Source organism: Dipodomys spectabilis, unplaced genomic scaffold (genome assembly GCF_019054845.1).
Source record: "Dipodomys spectabilis isolate Male_0828 unplaced genomic scaffold, ASM1905484v1 ptg000125l, whole genome shotgun sequence".
In the NCBI taxonomy this organism is placed as follows: domain Eukaryota; kingdom Metazoa; phylum Chordata; class Mammalia; order Rodentia; family Heteromyidae; genus Dipodomys; species Dipodomys spectabilis.
The window spans coordinates 2,475,076-2,492,691 of NW_024870802.1; the positions used below are offsets into that span (position 1 = coordinate 2,475,076).

Below are 17,616 nucleotides of genomic sequence, written 5' to 3' on the forward strand. Positions count from 1 at the left end.
GGATAAAGGTAGCCTACTAAAACTCACTAAACACTATATCAAAAAGGAGAGAGGAAGAAGAAGGTGGGATTAAGGTAATAGAAGAGAGGCCAACTTATTCAAAATATAGTGTACATGTCTATGGAACTATCACAATGAACCCCTTTGTAGTATTAATGTATGCTGATAGAAAATAAGGGAAAAAAGGAAGAAAAGAAATTGAAAAGACTTTTTTAAAACCCTAAATTTCTGGGGGGGGGGGAGGCGGGGAGGATTGGGTGGGGGGGTGGGGGGGGAGGCTGGGAAGGGATGTGAAGGGTTAACAAAGGAGGAGGCTGCAATGCTTGATAAGAAATGTAAGCATTATCCTGCCCATGGAATTGTAACCCCTCTGTACAGTGTGTTCACAAAAAAATAAAATTAAATTAGAAAAAAAATCCTAAATTTCTGTGCTCACTTTGGCATCACATATACTAAAACCCTAAATTTATGAGTATCTCATTAAACAACTTGAACTTTGATCCTGAAAAACTATCTGTAGGTCTCCTGTGGCTAGCCTACTGTGTGGAATCTACAGTCATTCTATGAACAGGGCTCAGGAATGTACAGGAAAGACAGATTTATTGACCTCCCGGGAGCCTCTCCCTAACCCTATCATTAGATAAGGAACAAATGAAAATACAGGGAAACAACATAAACTTCTGTCCGAGTTGTCAAAGGACTTAGGATATTTTATTGAAACTGCATTAATTTATGGATTCCATAGTCCAATTCCACTTCAGGTATGGGAAGGGTGTTGTTCTATAGGGTTCTAGATGTGGCTGAAATCCACTAACCAGGAGCAAGGTTTTGTTGGGAATGATGAGTCTGGGAGGAAAGGGACAGATTTATTGGATGTCTGGGCTCTGTGCTTCTCATGATGACCACAGCATCTCTAGGAACTCTGAACTCTGGTACCAAACCTGGTAGAACTTGGGACCTGAATAGATACCTCAACAGACAATTCCTGTGTTAAGGTGACTTAGTTGTTTGTTCTAGAAACCCTTCCCTTAGGAGAGTTAAAACTGTAAAGCATTAAATTTTAACTGGCAGTTTACTCCAGGAAATAACCTACAGGGTAATTTAACCCAGACAACAGGCAAACAGCATGCTTTGCAAACAACCATTTACTTGTCAAGACTTGCTTTTAAGCACTTGCCTAGCATTCATGAGGTCCTAGGCTCATCCTTAGTACTGAGGAAAGAAAGAAGATGGGAAGAAAGGAAGAAAGGAAAAAAGGAAGGAAGGAAGAAGGGAGGGAGGGAGGGAGAGAAGGAGGGAGAGATGGAGAGAAGGAAGAAGGAAGGAAGGAGGGAAGGAAGGAAGGAAGGAAAGACTTGGTAGATTCTTGCACTGCCTGCTCACCAGTCCTTCAGTATTATATTACAAAAACGACCCGGTTCTCTGCAGAGAATCACTTGTTTCCCACATCCTAAAATCCTATAAATAGCTATTTGCACTTCCTCCTTCTCAGCCACTGAGAAAATGTACACAGGATGGTGTTTCTTCTCAAAATTTGGATTTGCCGCACCACAAAAGGTCTGGCAATATTTTGTGGAGTCTAGCATGTGATCTTTTAGTCCCATTTTATTGATGTGGAAACTGAGGGTCAGAGACTAAGTCACAAAGCCAACAGCCTTAACAGAACCAGAGTCACATCTAGCTGTCTGCTGTCCAAGACCACATTACCACAGAAGCCTAACTTCCTGTCCATAGACTGAGGGAACCACATGGGCTAAAGGAGGTTCTGCTTTGCTCATTTAAATCTATGCCCCAAACAAAGTTGACCATTGGTTAAGCCATAGTATTTCTTCTTCCCTTCTCTCTTTTTTGTTAAAATAACCTTTTTATATGATTTTTAAACAAATCCCAGTGGAAAGGGACCTGGTGCATGCTAAACACATAATGGAATTCACCATTTTAACGATTCTAAAGTGATCGCTTTGGTGACATTTAGTATATTCAAAGCTCATGCCGCTATCATCACTGAGACATTGTTATCACCCCAAAAGGAAATCCCATATCCACTAGGAAGTTACTCTAGCCCACATTCTGTGCCATGAATTTTCCTATTCTGGAGATGTTCCTGTGCTGTTTAATGATGCTTTGGTCAATGTCAGATCATATGTTCTTTGGTGGTCCTCTGAAGCGGTATCACCAGTGACATCATAGCATCTTCCTTTGTGTAATTATACACGATGATGATCACACAGCCATGAAATCACACAAGAAATGCACTTCTCAGGGCATATCCCCATCAGCGAGCAGTGTAGGAGCATTTTTCTATGAGTGTAATAGTATAATGTGTGGTATTTGGGATCTAGCTTCTTTGGCTTGGTGTACAGTGTTTCTGGTCAAATATGGTTCTGTGGTATGTAACAGTCACTAGCAAAGGAGCAAAGAAGCCAGCCAAGTACATTAATTATTATGACTAGGACTTTTTCTCCTACTAGCAAGGGAGAAGAAGTGGTCCTCAAAGATAACACTGGGAGGGAAACCTGCCTACTGTTTGGCCACTTGACCTCAGGAGGAGCTGTCCCTCACTTCCACAAGCTCTGGACTGATGTAGCCACAGCCTGGTTGCAGAGCCTGCTGATACACAATACTGCACAATGAGTGAGGAGCCCACTGGACTTTTTGTCCAGCCTCCTTGGCCTTCTCCCGGTCTAACCCGTGTGTGTAAGACAATATGGCAGGGAGTTGGATGAAGCCAAGTGACAGGGGAATCTCTAGGTGGGTTCCAGCTTGCATTTTGCTCAGTGTGTGTTCCATTTCACCAGACTGAATGGAAAGAGACTGCTGGAAGTTTTCCTGCCCATTCCTGTGGGAGTCATTGCTCACTTAACTTTTCCAACAAACAGAAATGAGTCTTCTTAATGTGACCTGGAAGTTCACCCTCCGTCAGTGGTGCTGCCCGGGTGCTGCTGTGTGTGAACCTTTTTACTTAGACTGAAAGGACACTGTGACTACTTCAGATAAGAGCACCTAAGGAACTGCAACAATCCCAGAATCCTCTCCATCAGACTCCCCAAAACATCAAAGAGACGAAATTCTGTGCCTAATACTGTTGAATCGAAATCGTGATTCAACACCAGGGACTAATATAAATCTTTTTTTCTAGTGACAACCCAACACTTAGAAAATTTACTTCATCATTTCCTTTCCCAGTTAATGTCATATTGAAAATTGATGCTTGATACAGTTACTAGTGGGAAATTTTATGGCTTTTCCTTAGAGGATTTATTTTTTACTCCTCCCCTCCTGCCCTCTAAGTTTTGCATGGCATGAGATATAAAACTACCAAAAAGGAACTTTAAAAAATGTCACTACTTTTCCTTTCTTCAACCTTTACAATGAAGACAAAGGGTCACACTAGTTCAGAAATATTTATCTTATAAATATTGCATAGAAAATTGCCAATTGAGATAAATGTCACAGGAGGTACTGAAGCATATGACCACAGTCAATTTATGAGACAGCTTAAAATAAAGAAGCTCTCCGCAGTATGAAGATTGCCAATGAAATTTAAAAACACAGTCAGGCACTGGTGGCTCACACCTGTAGTCCTAGCTACTCAGTAGCCTGAATCTGAGGATTGTGGTGTGAAGCCAACCCCATCTAGAAAAGTTCTTGAGACTCTTATCTCCAATTAACCAGAAGAATACTGGAAGTGGAGGTGTGGCTTAAGTGGTAGAGTGTCATCCTTGAGTCAAAAGCCAAAGGAGAGCATGAGGCCCTAAGTTCAAGCCCTAGCACACTCACACACACAGGTGTGCGCATATACACACACGCACACACACATGTATGCACACATACACATACATAAAATAAGAATATTTGCTTTCTTTTCAGTTATGACCATCATATGAGATAGGAGTTCTTAATGGACCCCTTGAGATATCTGCATGTCATCCTTGGGGGAAGATTGTAACTGTTTTTCATTTGTAATCTTGGTGTGTTATGTATGTGTGTGTCAGTACTGAAGCTCGAACTCAGGCTTTCATGATCTCATTTGGCTTTTTTGCTGAAGCCTGGTGCTCTACCATTTGAGTCCCATCTCCAGTTCTTTCTTTTATAATCTGGACAGGGCTGGTCACTCAAGGGTAGAAGATGGTGGCCTGTTGCATTCTGAGCTTATATATACTATTAGGCTATTTTCTTAGCTGATATATTGTCTATGTGAATAATACTGGCTATTTAATATATTGACTATTGATTGTTTGATTCCCCCCCCCAAAAAAAACTCCAAAACTATTGACTAGCAATAACTATTATACCTCTGGTAGTTAAAAATCCAATAGGATGCAACCTTAGTTACTGTGTATTGCTTTTAGTTTATGCCTTTATTAAATAATATTATTCACTGATATTCTTAATAGGCATATGGTTCATGTTTACCTCTGATCAGTGGATGACACTCTATAAAGGAACCTTCTTTCACTCAGGTCTGCAATTTCCTATTGAAAATTCCCAAATACAGAAACTTGGAAGATGGACTTTTTCCATTAACTCATTTGGCAGTTAACATGACCTTACTTGAACTCATTTGGCAGCAAAATCTGAGTTGGACTGGCATGAGGCTATTTATAGTCATTATGTATCTACTTAGTAGGAGTAATCACACATTTCACAGTAGAGACAATAATGTTTGATTATAGAAGTCTGACCTGGACCTTGCCTAAGGTGGGGGAGGGGGTCACATAATATCCAGGATAAAATTAAACAAAATATTCTGAATTCTGAAACATAGTTGGCCCCACAGGGTCTTGGGTAAGAGTTTGTGGACCTATTTCATATATGCATTTTGTCTAATACTATACGTGTGTGTATTATATTAACTTTGATATGTTCAGTATGTGGGTTTTGAAAGCTTCTGTGGTCACTCTTAAAAAGGAACAAAACATTTTCTCAGATTTCCAAACTGGATTGTGAGTTACTTCTGCTTTTTGATAAGTGAACTTTTAAAAGTACTTGTTTAGCAAGCTGGGCACCAGTGGCTCATGCCTATAATCCTAGCTACTCAGGAGGCTGAGATCTGAGGATCGTGGTTCAAAGCTAGCCCTGGCAGGAAGGGCTGTGAACTCTTATCTCCAATAAAAATCACCCGAAAACCAGAAGTGGCGCTGTGGCTTAAATGGTAGAGCTGTGGGACAGCACTCAGGTCCAGAGTTCAAGCCTTATGATTGACAACAACAACAAAAAAGTATTTGTTTAATTTGTCTCTCTATTAAGGTTTCCAAAACACAGGCGAGAGAAACGTAGGCAAGAATAGTCACTGATAAAAAGACAAACACTTCCTGACCTCCCTTAGAAATGGTATCTAAGAATGACAAAGGGTAGAAATCTTCAGTGAAATACAAATCTTGGTGATCTAGCACACACATTACTCTCACTACAGTTAATAATAACATTCCTTAAATTTCAAGGTTGGTACAAAAGAATTTTAAATCTCCTCTTCTGCAAAGAAAGGAGAAGCATGTTAATTAGCTTGTTTTAATCATTTCAGGGAGTAACATGTATATCACATTGAACTCCACAAATACATACAACCATTATAGAATAAATAATAAAAATAAACACATCTATACAAAAATAAACAGCAACAACAGAAGAGTACCTGCCTGATTTTGAAGACTACCCTGTTACCTACTCTGTAGAGCTCAAGACCTAGGAGACAAATGAATAATTCATTATAAATTGATCCACAACACAATACAATGGCAATATGTAGTTACATGGCTTGCAAATAAAAAGCCTAAGAATGTAATCATCTTTTGTGTCACAGATTTCAAATTTGGCTCTGTTGTTGTAATTTTAAATGTGTGAGGTTGAAGTCAGTCCCTCAGTGGTTTTTCTCTCCCCAGTAGACACAATTCTATGGTCAGTCCCCTGGCCAAAATTCCAGCCTATTGTGATCTGTTAAGAGGGTGTCATTTTCCAAAACACAGTTAGCTAAACTCTGCACTCAGAGTTAAATTCATCTGATAGGCAAATTGCAGAAAGAAAGATTTGAATGCTGGTTACACAAATGTTTAATGCATTTCAGGAAGAGAATGTCATTGAATGAAATGGAAATAACGCTATTTCTGTTAGCAAGGTTGACAGAGTCAAATACATGCTTCCAGTAAGGTAGAGACAGAACCAGGAGCTTTTCTATGGAAAGTTGTAGGGAAGACCACAAAATATCCTTCTTTCTTCCTGGCCTTAAATAACTCAGAAATAATGGATGCAAGTAGAGCTATAAAGTCCCCTTAAAGAGACAGCCAACTCATCAAGAGTGGATGTTGGCTTTCAGAAGCACTGTATTGTTTTCAAAGGAAGAATGTGGAGTGGAGTGAAAGCAGCCACGTGGCTATTGGTGACACAAAAATGGAGAAAGACAGTCAAATGCTGGCACTGCCCATCCAAGTCTCCAAGCCATTTCTAGGGGCTAAAGGAGTGTTGGTCTCAGAACTAAAAAACTTGGCAAATCCCTGGTCACAGGAGTAAAGGATACATTGGTGAATCTGCACCCAGTTCTTTCTTCTGACTCCATGCTTGCTAAGAACTTTTCATAATAATCATCAACCCAGAGTGAGGAGAAAGTTTGGCACAAAAGGCATTGTGACAGCTACAGTGTGAATTATGAAAGGGCTTTCTGATTTCATATCTCTCAGAGACTAATGCAGAAGAATGTATTCATATCAAACAGGCTTAAGAATTTAAGGCGCAGAGCTTAGAAACACCTGGCCATGTTCCTGAACGGTTTGCAGCCAGTGCCCCCTGCGCCGCTGTCACTTTCCCAGGCTGAAGCTCCACACAGAATGTCTGGAATACAAACCCAGTTCCATCATAGAATGCTAGCTAGCTAGCTAGCTATAAACCCTAAAGAATCAAAGTCAGCTTATAACAGAGATACCTAGCCCATGGGCTAGGGTGTGGCACTAGTCACAGAGTGCTAGCCTAGCAAACACAAGACCCTGAATTCAATCTTCAGGATCTCCCTCAAACGGAGAGACTTAAGAAATACCCAGAAGTGGGGGTGTGGCTCAAGTGATAGAGTGCCAGTCTTCAGTGAAACAATCAAGTAACAGCTAGAGGCCACGAGTTTAAGCCCCAGTACTGATGCAAGTGTGCGCATGCATGCATGTGTACATACACACACACACATATTGAATTACAATTTTTGTTGTTATTTCTTATAACTCTAGCAGAGGCTGCACCAGGTACATAGTGATTTGACACTTTCCACTTTCACGGAACTGTTCTTTAAGCTGAGAACATCAGTGTGGATTTACAAAGGAAACAAAGTGGATATCACAATGTCTTGTAGAATGCAGCTCTAGTTGGGCTTTGCTGTTGTCTGGAATATAAGTATTCCCCAAAGGTCTACATGTTAAAGGCTCAGCCATCAGCATGGTTCACAGAGAACTCATCACAGGAATGCTCTAATAGTTAGACTCATCCAGTGTTTTCTGAGAACAACTAATGTGAAATGATATATTTGTCAGAGAAGACATAAGAAGACTTGTGTACATGTGCCTTTGGACAGGGGATGATATTGATTGCTTACTTGAAAGAAAATTGATACAGTATTGCCTGTGGCATACTGTGCTTGCCAGATGATTTTGCAGGCTTATAAAAAAATGTATTCATATTCATGTTACACTTTTCCCACTTTGTACAATTGTGTGCATGTATGTGCCTGTGTATGTATGCGCATGTGGCTCTGGTGACATTGACCAAAGTTACCAGCACAATTCCAGAAAGAAAAATCTGCTGATGCCACCGGACCAGCGGCAGAGCTGAACTTTTTGTTCCATGTTGTGTTCTCATTTCTAGCAAGGAAGATTTCTTGTTACTAGGGCTGATTCCTAATGGAGGGTGTGAAGCTGCTAGTGAGCACACTAGAATTATTTCGTGTGTGGTAAGTAGGGTGGAGGCTGACCCATCCTCCTATTTATCACGGACAAGATTGCTGAACACAAGAGTGCTGTCTTATTTCCAAATGCCACTGAGTTCAACCATGAGTCTAAACTCCATGAAGGCAAGGTGCTGGTGGCTCATGCCTTTACTTCTACTTAGGAGGTTGAGATCTGAGGATCATGGCTTGAACCCAGGCCATGCAGTGAAGTCCTTGAGACTCTTATCTCCAATTGATCAGCAAAAGGCCTAAAGTGGTACAGCACAAGTGGTAGAGTACCTGCCTGCTTTGAGCAAATCAGCCTGGTGAAGGTGTGAGACCCCGAGTTCAAGCCCTTGGACTGGCATAAAACAAAACAAAGACAAACAGAAAAAACCATGAAGGACTTGGGTTTGTTATAAGGAAACATTGGGCTGATGGGACAGGTTACAACATAGTAAACCAGGTCTTCGAACTTCAGGGTGATTCTCACTAGCTTTAGGGGGGCTGGATACAGACCTCCACTTGCATAAGTTTGATATCTAGATATAAACCTGCATGAAGACAGGGGGATTATCAACTAGATGTAGATCCCTCATCTGCCACCGACTGGAATTTTTTCTGAGGTACTCAGTTTTACTTAGCTATGCCTATTTTAAGCAAAGGGGAAAAAATCATTATCTCAGGATTGATCACAGAATCATTTAAGCACAGTAAGTTCTTTGAAAAGAGCCTTTTACAACAATGTTACCTATAATGCCTTAAAAAAATCCTCCATAGGGTACAAAATGTTATTGGAACATCTATTAATATTTACTTTGTGAAAGCCTTGTTCACAAGGACTGGAAGGTTGCAGGTGAGTTCCTATAGGTAACCTAACAGTTCAAGTCAGCCACTTCGTGCAGTTCTGCCACTGTTTATTAAATTGGGAACAAAGAAACCCGATACCCTGCACACTACAAAAGAAAGGCAATGAAAAAATACCAACTCCTGGGGCTTTCAGCACTTTCCCTCTCTGAATTGCTAGTCCAAGAGAAAGAGAACAAGCTAGTTATTAGCTTTTACAACTCAATACAAAATTGTGGAGGTAACTTTCCAAATCGATTTGCTTTTCTTGGTGTAGCTGTAAATTAGGAGTCACTGAACAACCGCTTTTGCAAAGCACATAGCAAACAGGTTTTTTAATCCGATGTTTGGAAAGAAGATTATTTTATTCAGTTGTGGTTTCTGTGAAATTTTAAGAGCAATAGAAAGTGACGGGACTATTTGTTCAAATGCATGAGGGTATTATATACGTTTTTGCTATTCTTAGTTGTGCTTTATTCCTTTTTGTTTTTAAGGGATTTTTTTTGGGTGTGTGGGTGGAGTTGCTAGGAAAGGGAAAGAAGGTCAAGAGGAAGTATTGGAAAAGATAAACTTTGCAGAGAATCTTGTTTAAAAGAGCATCTCAAAGGGATTTACATGCAATACCAAGAGAGAAAAAAAAAAAGCAAAGAAACAAAGAAAAGCAAAGAAACTGGCATCCCCAAGGTCATAAAGCACAGTGGGAATTCAAGTTCCATAAGGAGACCGAGCTGCCAATGGAAACCATCTGCCTGAACAAGCTCTCTGCTTTTCCAAGGATATCCACCATTCCCACAGAGAAGCTACTAGTTTTACAAAGAGTTGAAGGCCTATCAATTCATGTCACCCTCAGAAACCAGGATACCAACCGACAAAGCTCATGCTTTATGGAAAAACAGTGAATTTCCCAGAATAATAAAGCCTGTGAAGATAGCTCACCACCCCAAATAGAAAATCTATCACAAAGAACTTTTCTAAGAAAAGTACAAACAATAATTTAAATATTTTCTTTCTGCTTGGAGTTGCCAGATAATTCTAAGCAATATTGAAACTTTCAGGAAGAAATCCAAACAGGGTCATAAATAGGAAGACTACAGTGTGATCTTGCTACTACTAATTAGTAGCTACAAGCAAGGGAAGGAGAAAAGAAACAGAGGGAAAGAATTTGTGTGCTGAAAGATGCTGAAACTCAGAACTTCAGGAAAGTGCTGGGAAGAAAATTCCACTCTGAAGAGGATTTATCTAGACCTAATTGCTCTAGATGTTTCAAACTAATTCAAGAACGCACGCTCATTCAAGAATGAAAAAACAGGGGCTGGGACGGTGGCTCAGTGGTAGAGCGCTTGCCTTGCATGCCTGAGGCCCTGGGTTCGATTCCTCAGCACCACATAAGCAAAAAGAAAAAAGCCGGAAGTGGCGTTGTGGCTCAAGTGGTAGAGCGCTAGGCTTGAGCTGAAGAGCTGAGGGACAGCGCCCAGGCCCAGAGTTCAGGCCCCACGACCGGACCCAAAAAAAAAAGAATGAAAAAACAAAACTGTGAGTGTGGTAGTCCCACAAAAAGGACTGGCATCAGCTATAGAAGGTAGAAATGTGACCTGTGCCCAACATCTGAGTGAAGGTCAAGTTTAAAGCCAATTACATCCTACACTTTCTTAGGTGTTGCTAATGGGACCATAAAGGTCACGTTCCACCGAGCAGCCTGATGCGATCTTCCTAGGGCTGCTGGTTTCTTGTCGTTTTTTGTTGTTGTTGTTGTTGTTGTGGTTGTTTGTTTGTTTGTTTCTCTTCAGAATGTCATTAGAACAACTGGATTTAGAAGCCTCTTATCTGCTTCAGGACCAAATGGCTGAATGTGATGAATTCAGAAAATATCTCCATTTTCCACACACACAAAAGACTATTGGTATAGTAAGTTAATCCACAAAGATTCTATTTATAGTAATAATGCCTCTGTGATTATCGAGGCTTTCTAACAGAGACTCTTTAAATGAAAGCTGCGTAAACGTGTGTATTTTGGGGGAGTGGTATTGCCTGGAATGTGCTAAACTGAAGCTTGCTTCAAACTCTCTGCAAAGTGGAATGCTATTTGGGGCACAGTGAATCAAAAATGATGAGATTCAAGAAGCAATATCCTAGATGGAAATTTAAATAACATAGAAGGTGTGTGTGAAGGGGAAGAAAGAGAAATTAATTTAATTCCATTTGCTGATGTGACTGTAACATAACTATTTTTAGGTATAATCCAAACAGTGCATATCTTCTCCATTTTGATTAGTAGAAAATTGGCAGAGAGTCAGAAGAATTAGTATTTCTCAGTGCATTATGCCAGAAATGTACAAATAAAACTACATCATCTGTGCCAATGTGTTGAATTTGAATTCCTGCTAACATTTTGATTGACTTACTTTTTCTTCAAAAGAATGAACAGGTCCAGCATGGTTAAAGACATTTCAAAATTATTTTTAAAAAAGGCTTTTACAATGAGAAGCAAAAGTTAACATAAATTTCTTTTAGAACCTCCCTTAGAAGCTCTTGCTAAAAACTGAAATGTTAATACTACTTGGATGTTCGGATGCAGAGTTCCTCCTGGCAACTTTACATATTGTCAGGGGAAGTAGGCACACTCCACAAAACATGAAATTAAAATAAGTTAGGAAAAAGTGCTTAACGAGGGAAGATTTCATAATAGGCACTGAGAAGTTATCAATAATTCCAGTCCCAAGGAAAGCATAGACCAGAAAACAAGTTCTGTTTCAAGAAGTTCATCAAGAGTCTAAGTTGTATGTTGTACCAATTGGTCTCCTAGAGTGAGAATTTATATTATCCTAGCAACTTTTGATGGCTAGTTAGTAGAGAACTTTACAATGATCACTGAAACATAATTTTCAATGGAGTGGGTCAATGCATCCTGATTGTATGTTAGTTCATTAATTTGATTTGAAGGCCCAGGCCTTTGGTGCCCTGGTACACACAAATCTATGGGCAAGGGTGGCTTTCTGTGTACTCCTTGGCTTTCATTGACCATTTTTGGCAGTACACTTCTACAGCACACAAGAGGAGCAGCTCCCACACCCAACGGCCATAGGTTTTATTTTGTTTTGTTCTTTTTTTGTTTGTTTTTTATCCGTCGTGGGGGCTTGAACTCTGGGTCTGGGTGCTGTTCCTCAGCTCTTCAGCTCAAGGCTAGTGCTCTACCACTTGAGCCACAGCGCCCACTTCTGGCTTTTTCTGTTTATGTGGGGCTGAGGAATTGAACCCAGGGCCTCATGCATGCAAGGCAAGCACTCTACCACTGAGCCACCTTCCCAGCCCTCTGTTTTTTTGAGAGTCGTGCGACTTGAATTCTGGGCATGGGCCCTTGTCCCTGAGCTGTTTCAAAGCTAGCACTCTCCCACTTTGAGCCACAGCGCCATTTCCGGTTTTCTGGTGGGTGATTGGAGATAAGAGTCTCACAGACTTTTCTCAGATCTCAGCCTCTTGAATAGGTAGGATTACAGGTGTGAGCCACTATCTCCTAGCTTTTGAGACTGGCAGGCTAACTTCCACATGTCCTAGTGTATATCAATATCAGTTTTCTTCTAAACAGCAAGAAGTATTTTTATGAGCAATTCAGCATCATTGGCATGGTCTATTTCACATAAAATTGTTTCTATCTCCTACCAATATGGATAAACTAGTCCCAAGATTACAGTGGTTTCCATTAACTCAGTAAAGAGAATGAATAAAGTGAATGAACCTGTCCACTAAGTAGTTAAATTGTACAAGTTGCTCCTACATTTGAAAAGAACATTCATGGTTTTAAGACCTGAAGTTTGATGGGCCTGTATACATATTCAGGGCTGGGAAGATTTCTTTTTACTAAAATGTGAAGGGCTGAGATGTAGCTCTTTGGCAAAGCAAGTGCAATGTCCTGGATTCAATCCCCAGTACCAAAAAAGAAAAGACAAAAAACAAATATAGCCAAAATGTGAAGACTTATCTAGATATGAGTAAATAGGAAAATCAAACATTATCCTGATACTCTTTAGCATTCATGAGACATTCAATCTTAGTTGTTATTGTTGTTTGGTTTTTAAAGAGGAGCAAAATCTCTAACAAAATTCATCCTCACAGGAAGGGGCGGGGTTGAGAGAGGACCACAAGAGAGAATACACGTTGGTTCTTGGGGAAATTAGAATGATATGCATTTTTAGATTCTCTGAAATAAGTTTCAATATTTAGCATCTGAATACCCTTCAAGCTTATCTATTTTTTTTCTTGCTTTGCTGGAAAAAGAGGGTAAACTTTGGGGCAGCTTTTGTTGAAATGATGCTGTTCATGCTACCTTCTCCTGGCTTCTACAACATCCATAGCCTCCAGAGAAGACTGTCCATTGGGGCTTTAGGACATTCCACGATGAAAAATATGACCAGTCCTGACCAACCTTAGAAGTGAATTATCTAGTTATGGTCTAGAGTCTAGCTTGAACCAAAACTTTAGACATTGGTTTAACTATATGGCCGGGAAATGAAAACCTTTCTTTAAATATACTTAAAAAATGCATTTTGGTGAATGTGTAATTAATCTCATGATGGAATTTTACTATACTTCCCCTCAGGATTTGATTAAAAATTGGTTTATTATCACATTATAAAGAAGCTAAATAATTTCACATTTCCTTTACCTTAATCTGGCCACCAGAGCGTCTGCTAAAAACCATCTAGTAACTTACACATACCATTTACTTCAGAAGCACTTCTATAAAATTTTTGCCTTACTGTCAACGTTTTATTTTCATTTTAAACAACTGCTAGAGGAATCTTCACACACTGATCATCTGTAGGCTGCGATTTTTTTAAATGGAAAACAAGCTATGGCTTTGAATTTCAAGTAGGCAACAGATTGTTCAATAAGTTAGTCTTCTTCCTTTGTTTCTGGGAAAAACTGCAGCTGAGTTACCTGGACCTGTCACCTCTTCCCTTCCTTTTCTCTCCCTCCCTCTCTCCCTTCCTTCCTTCCCTCCTACCCTCCCTTCCTTCCTTTTTCATAAGATACACAATCCCAAATGTTGCTTCTTAAGCCAACTGCAGCAGATGGGATCTTGAATGCGCCTACAAGTAGTCTGGAATACCTTGAATCTGGCTGTGAAAATTTAGGGCAAATCTGCAACTCTCAGTAGGTGAATGCCTTATTTGGTCTAGACACATTTTGCTATGCTATTGAGTCATGAGAAGTTATTAAAAGGGTTCTATGAGAAATCAAGTCTGTATTTTGAACACAACAAACTCTTTTTTTTATTATTATTAATGACCCCTGACAGATACACGGTAATCTTGATTGTGCCTCATTGGTATTTATTGCACATGGACCATTTCCTCACACAAGTAGTTAGTTGCACCAGAGTATAAATACTTGGTAAAACACACAAAAAGAAATAGAATTTATACACAAGTGCTAAGTTTTACCATCAGATTCATGTGGTCACTTGGACATTAAAAAAATAATAATAAAAATCCGTAAAGATAATTATATTTATAATATGGATACAGTTACAGTACCATGATAAAAGAGTATAAAAAGGTAATTTCCCAATAAATCATTAATCCAATCATGTAATAGACAATAGAAGTCGAGTTTGAATTTTATTTCAGTTGTACACCCACCTCCCCACCCCATTAAAAATGATTTTTTTGTGCAAGAAACATCTCCTGTGGATTTCACAATTACTCGACACTGTGCAAAAAAATAGACATTTTGAGCCACTTCTGTTTTATTTGCCTTGGATTTTCAGTTTTGTTTTATTCGTATGTGCAGTAATCGGAACTGTTTCCTATATTTTTTTCTCCTCCTTTCTTTTCTGTCCTGTCTTCAATTGATAGAGTCACTTATCACAGAGAGAGACTCAGAGCCTGGTCCTTCCAACTAATATTGATACATAAATAAGCTGTTTAATATAAACAAGTCTTTCTATCTTGCTGTGCACGACGCACAGGGTGAGGTAGAAAACTCTTAGCCAGACCACGGAGGTGCACAGGGGACAAGGGTTTGCCCTACAGAAGGAAAGCGAGGTGACGTTTGTTTAAGAATAGCTTAACAGTTCTGAAACACGATTTTTTTTTTTGCATCTATTCTTTCTCTTTGCTTTAAGAAGGGGAGAAATCATTACTCGGGAATTAAAATGAAATTTCTCTGGAAAGCAAAAGGAAACATGTCCTGACAATTTGTGTTTCTCTCTCTCCTCTCTCTCTCTCTCTCTCTCTCTCTCTCTCTCTCTCTCTCTCTCTCTCTCTCTCTCTCTCTCTCTCTCTCCCCCTCCCTCCTTCTCTCTCTCCCTCTCTCTATGACGAATGGGATAGGAGCTAAGTTGCTAAAACGTATCTCCCATACCCATCCAATTTCCACTCTGGGCCTTGCAGAAAATGTCAAAAACTCACCTGGAAAAAGGAAATACCTAAAGATGCATCACACACGCACGCGCGCGCGCGCGCACACACACACACACACACACACACACACACACACACACACACACACACACAAGGCCAAACCACACAACAGCAAAGAACCCAAGAAAACTCAGCAAGCCACTCTCTCAAGCCCTCCCCAAACTTTCCTTTTCGTGCAACGGTCCGTGGCTTTTCTGTTTGTCTTGGATGCTTCCGCCGAGGTTCATGGACTTGGAGTTCACCTGCTTTCGGTCTTGGGTAAACACAGATCTCCGTTTCCCCTGGGAAGTCACTCGGGGGCGCCTTGGCGGGCTCTAGCTCCCCCGGAGGCGCCCGGCTGGGGCGCCGGCGTCCGCGCCCAGAGCCCGGCTCTCCTACACCTTGGATTCCGAGGCGAAGCCCAGACGGCTGGGTTCGTCCAGGCTGGAGTCGCTGTCCGCAGTGGCCGCTCCGCCGCCGCCGCCGCCGCCGTTGCAGCCGGCCCAGGGCTCCAGCAGGCGCACGGGCGGCGTGGCCCCGACGTCGTCGTCGTCGTCGTCGTCCGAAGCGGCCCCGGGAGACGGCGGCGGCCCGGTTCCCGCCAGGCAGCCCGAGACGCGGGGCCGGTCCCCGTGGGCGGCGTGGCGCCGGCGGGCGGCCCGGCGCGCGCAGCACAGCAGGCGCTGGAAGGCCTTGCGGAAGTCGGGGCTGCGGCAGTAGATGATGGGGTTGAAGGCCGAGTTGGCATAGCCCAGCCAGTTGAAGAAGACGAAGAGGCGATCGGGCACCAGGTCGCGGTGGAAGGCCTTCACCACGTTGGCCAGGAAGAAGGGCAGCCAGCAGAGCGTGAACACGCCCATGATGATGCCCAGGGTCTTGAGCGCCTTCTGCTCGCGCAGGGCCACGAGGCGCGAGGGCCGGCGCTTGCTGACGCGCCCGTTGGCCATCGAGTCGGCGGCGGCGGCGGCGGGGCGCGGGGGCCCCGGCGAGGGCGAGGAGGACGCCGGCTCGGGCTGCCGCGCGGGGCCGCCGAGGAAGCGGCGCTCGCAGCTGTCGATCTTCTTCACCTGCTTCTGGGCCTCGCGGAACACCCGCAGGTACACGAAGGCCATGATGCACAGGGGCACGTAGAAGGAGACCACGGACGAGGCGATGGCGTAGGCTCGGTTGGTGACGAAATCGCAGCACTTGGGGTCGTTGTAGCAGCGGCGCGCCTCGTCGCTCTCGGCCCGCCACCAGTGCATGAGGATGGGCAGGAAGGACACCAGGGCCGAGATGGCCCACACGGTGCACACGAGCGCCCGCGCCCGCGCGCGCGTCAGCAGGCTCTGGTAGCGGAAGGGCGACGTGATGGCCAGGTAGCGGTCCAGCGCGATGACACACAGGGTCTCGATACTGGCCGTAACGCACAGCACGTCCACCGAGGTCCAGAGCTCGCAGAAGAAAGAGCCGTACTCCCAGCGTCCCCACACCACGATGGTGGCCCCGAACGGCACCACCAGCAGCCCCATGACCAGATCGGCGCTGGCCAGGGACATGATGAAGAGGTTGGTGAGCGTCTGCAGCCGCGGCGTCTTGGCGATGGCCACGATCACCAGCACGTTGCCCGCCACGATGAGCAGCACGATGAGCGCCATCAGCAGGCCCATGCCAGCCGTCCACTGCTGCGACAGCGGCGCCGGGCCCTCGCTGGCCGGGGGCAGCAGCGAGGCGGGCGGCGACGCGGGCACCAGCAGCCGCGCCGCGGTGGCCGCGCCGTCGGGCAGCGGCGCGGTGGACGACAGGTTGCAGGGTTCAGAGGGGCCCAGGGCGAGCGCCCCCGCGCCCATGCCGAGCTGCGGAGGCCGGGGGCGGGGGGTGTGGCGGGGCTGGGCCGTGGTTGGGGAACACCCCAGAAGCCCGGGACGGCGGGCCCCCGCGCGGGGAGGTCGCGGCCGGGTCAGGGCAGCCGCGGCGCGGGGCCGGAGGCATGGGCTCGGGGCGCCTTCCCCGCCGGAGCCGAGCGCTGTCGCCGCCGCCGCCGCCGCCGCTGCTGCTGCTGCTGCTGCTGGAGCCGCTGCCGCTGCTGGCAGAGCCGCCGGGACCTCAGCATGATTCTGAGCGCGCCCGGCCCGCGGCTCCGGCACCCAACACCCACCCCACCCCGCTCCCACCTCCCCAAGCCAGCCCCGGGGCCGCGCGTCAGGCTCCCGCAGCCAATCGCATCGCAGGCACGCCCTCGACCCGGCCCTCCCCCCCCATCCCCGCGTCCCCTCTCCCCTCTCTCCCCCCCTCCCCGCGGTTGAGCGGCTCTGGGGAGTCGGAGGCCCAGCGTCCGGCCCGCGTCCCCGCGGCACCCGCCGGCGGAAGCACGCGCCCCAGCGCCCCTCTGCCTGCGCCCCTCACTGGGCCCGGCTCCCACCGGTCCCCGCCCCCTCCTGCAGTCCTCAGTCCCTTGCACAGTCCGCTCCCAAACATCCCCCTTTTGCC

At 44.2% G+C, this 17,616-nt stretch overlaps 1 protein-coding gene across 1 annotated transcript; it reads right to left on the minus strand.

Annotated features, from left to right (window-relative positions):
- Positions 1 to 15,411: 15,411 nt before the first annotated feature.
- On the minus strand, positions 15,412 to 17,153 carry Adrb1 (adrenoceptor beta 1). Its single transcript, XM_042689359.1, has one exon. The coding sequence runs from the start codon at positions 16,974 to 16,976 to the stop codon at positions 15,543 to 15,545; it is 1,434 nt and encodes a 477-aa protein (XP_042545293.1). The 5' UTR covers positions 16,977 to 17,153; the 3' UTR covers positions 15,412 to 15,542.
- Positions 17,154 to 17,616: the final 463 nt, after the last annotated feature.

What these genes read in the sequence shown, in the direction of transcription:
- Adrb1 (XM_042689359.1), bottom strand. Translation starts at nt 16,976, where the DNA reads ATGGGCGCGGGGGCGCTCGCCCTGGGCCCCTCTGAACCCTGCAACCTG.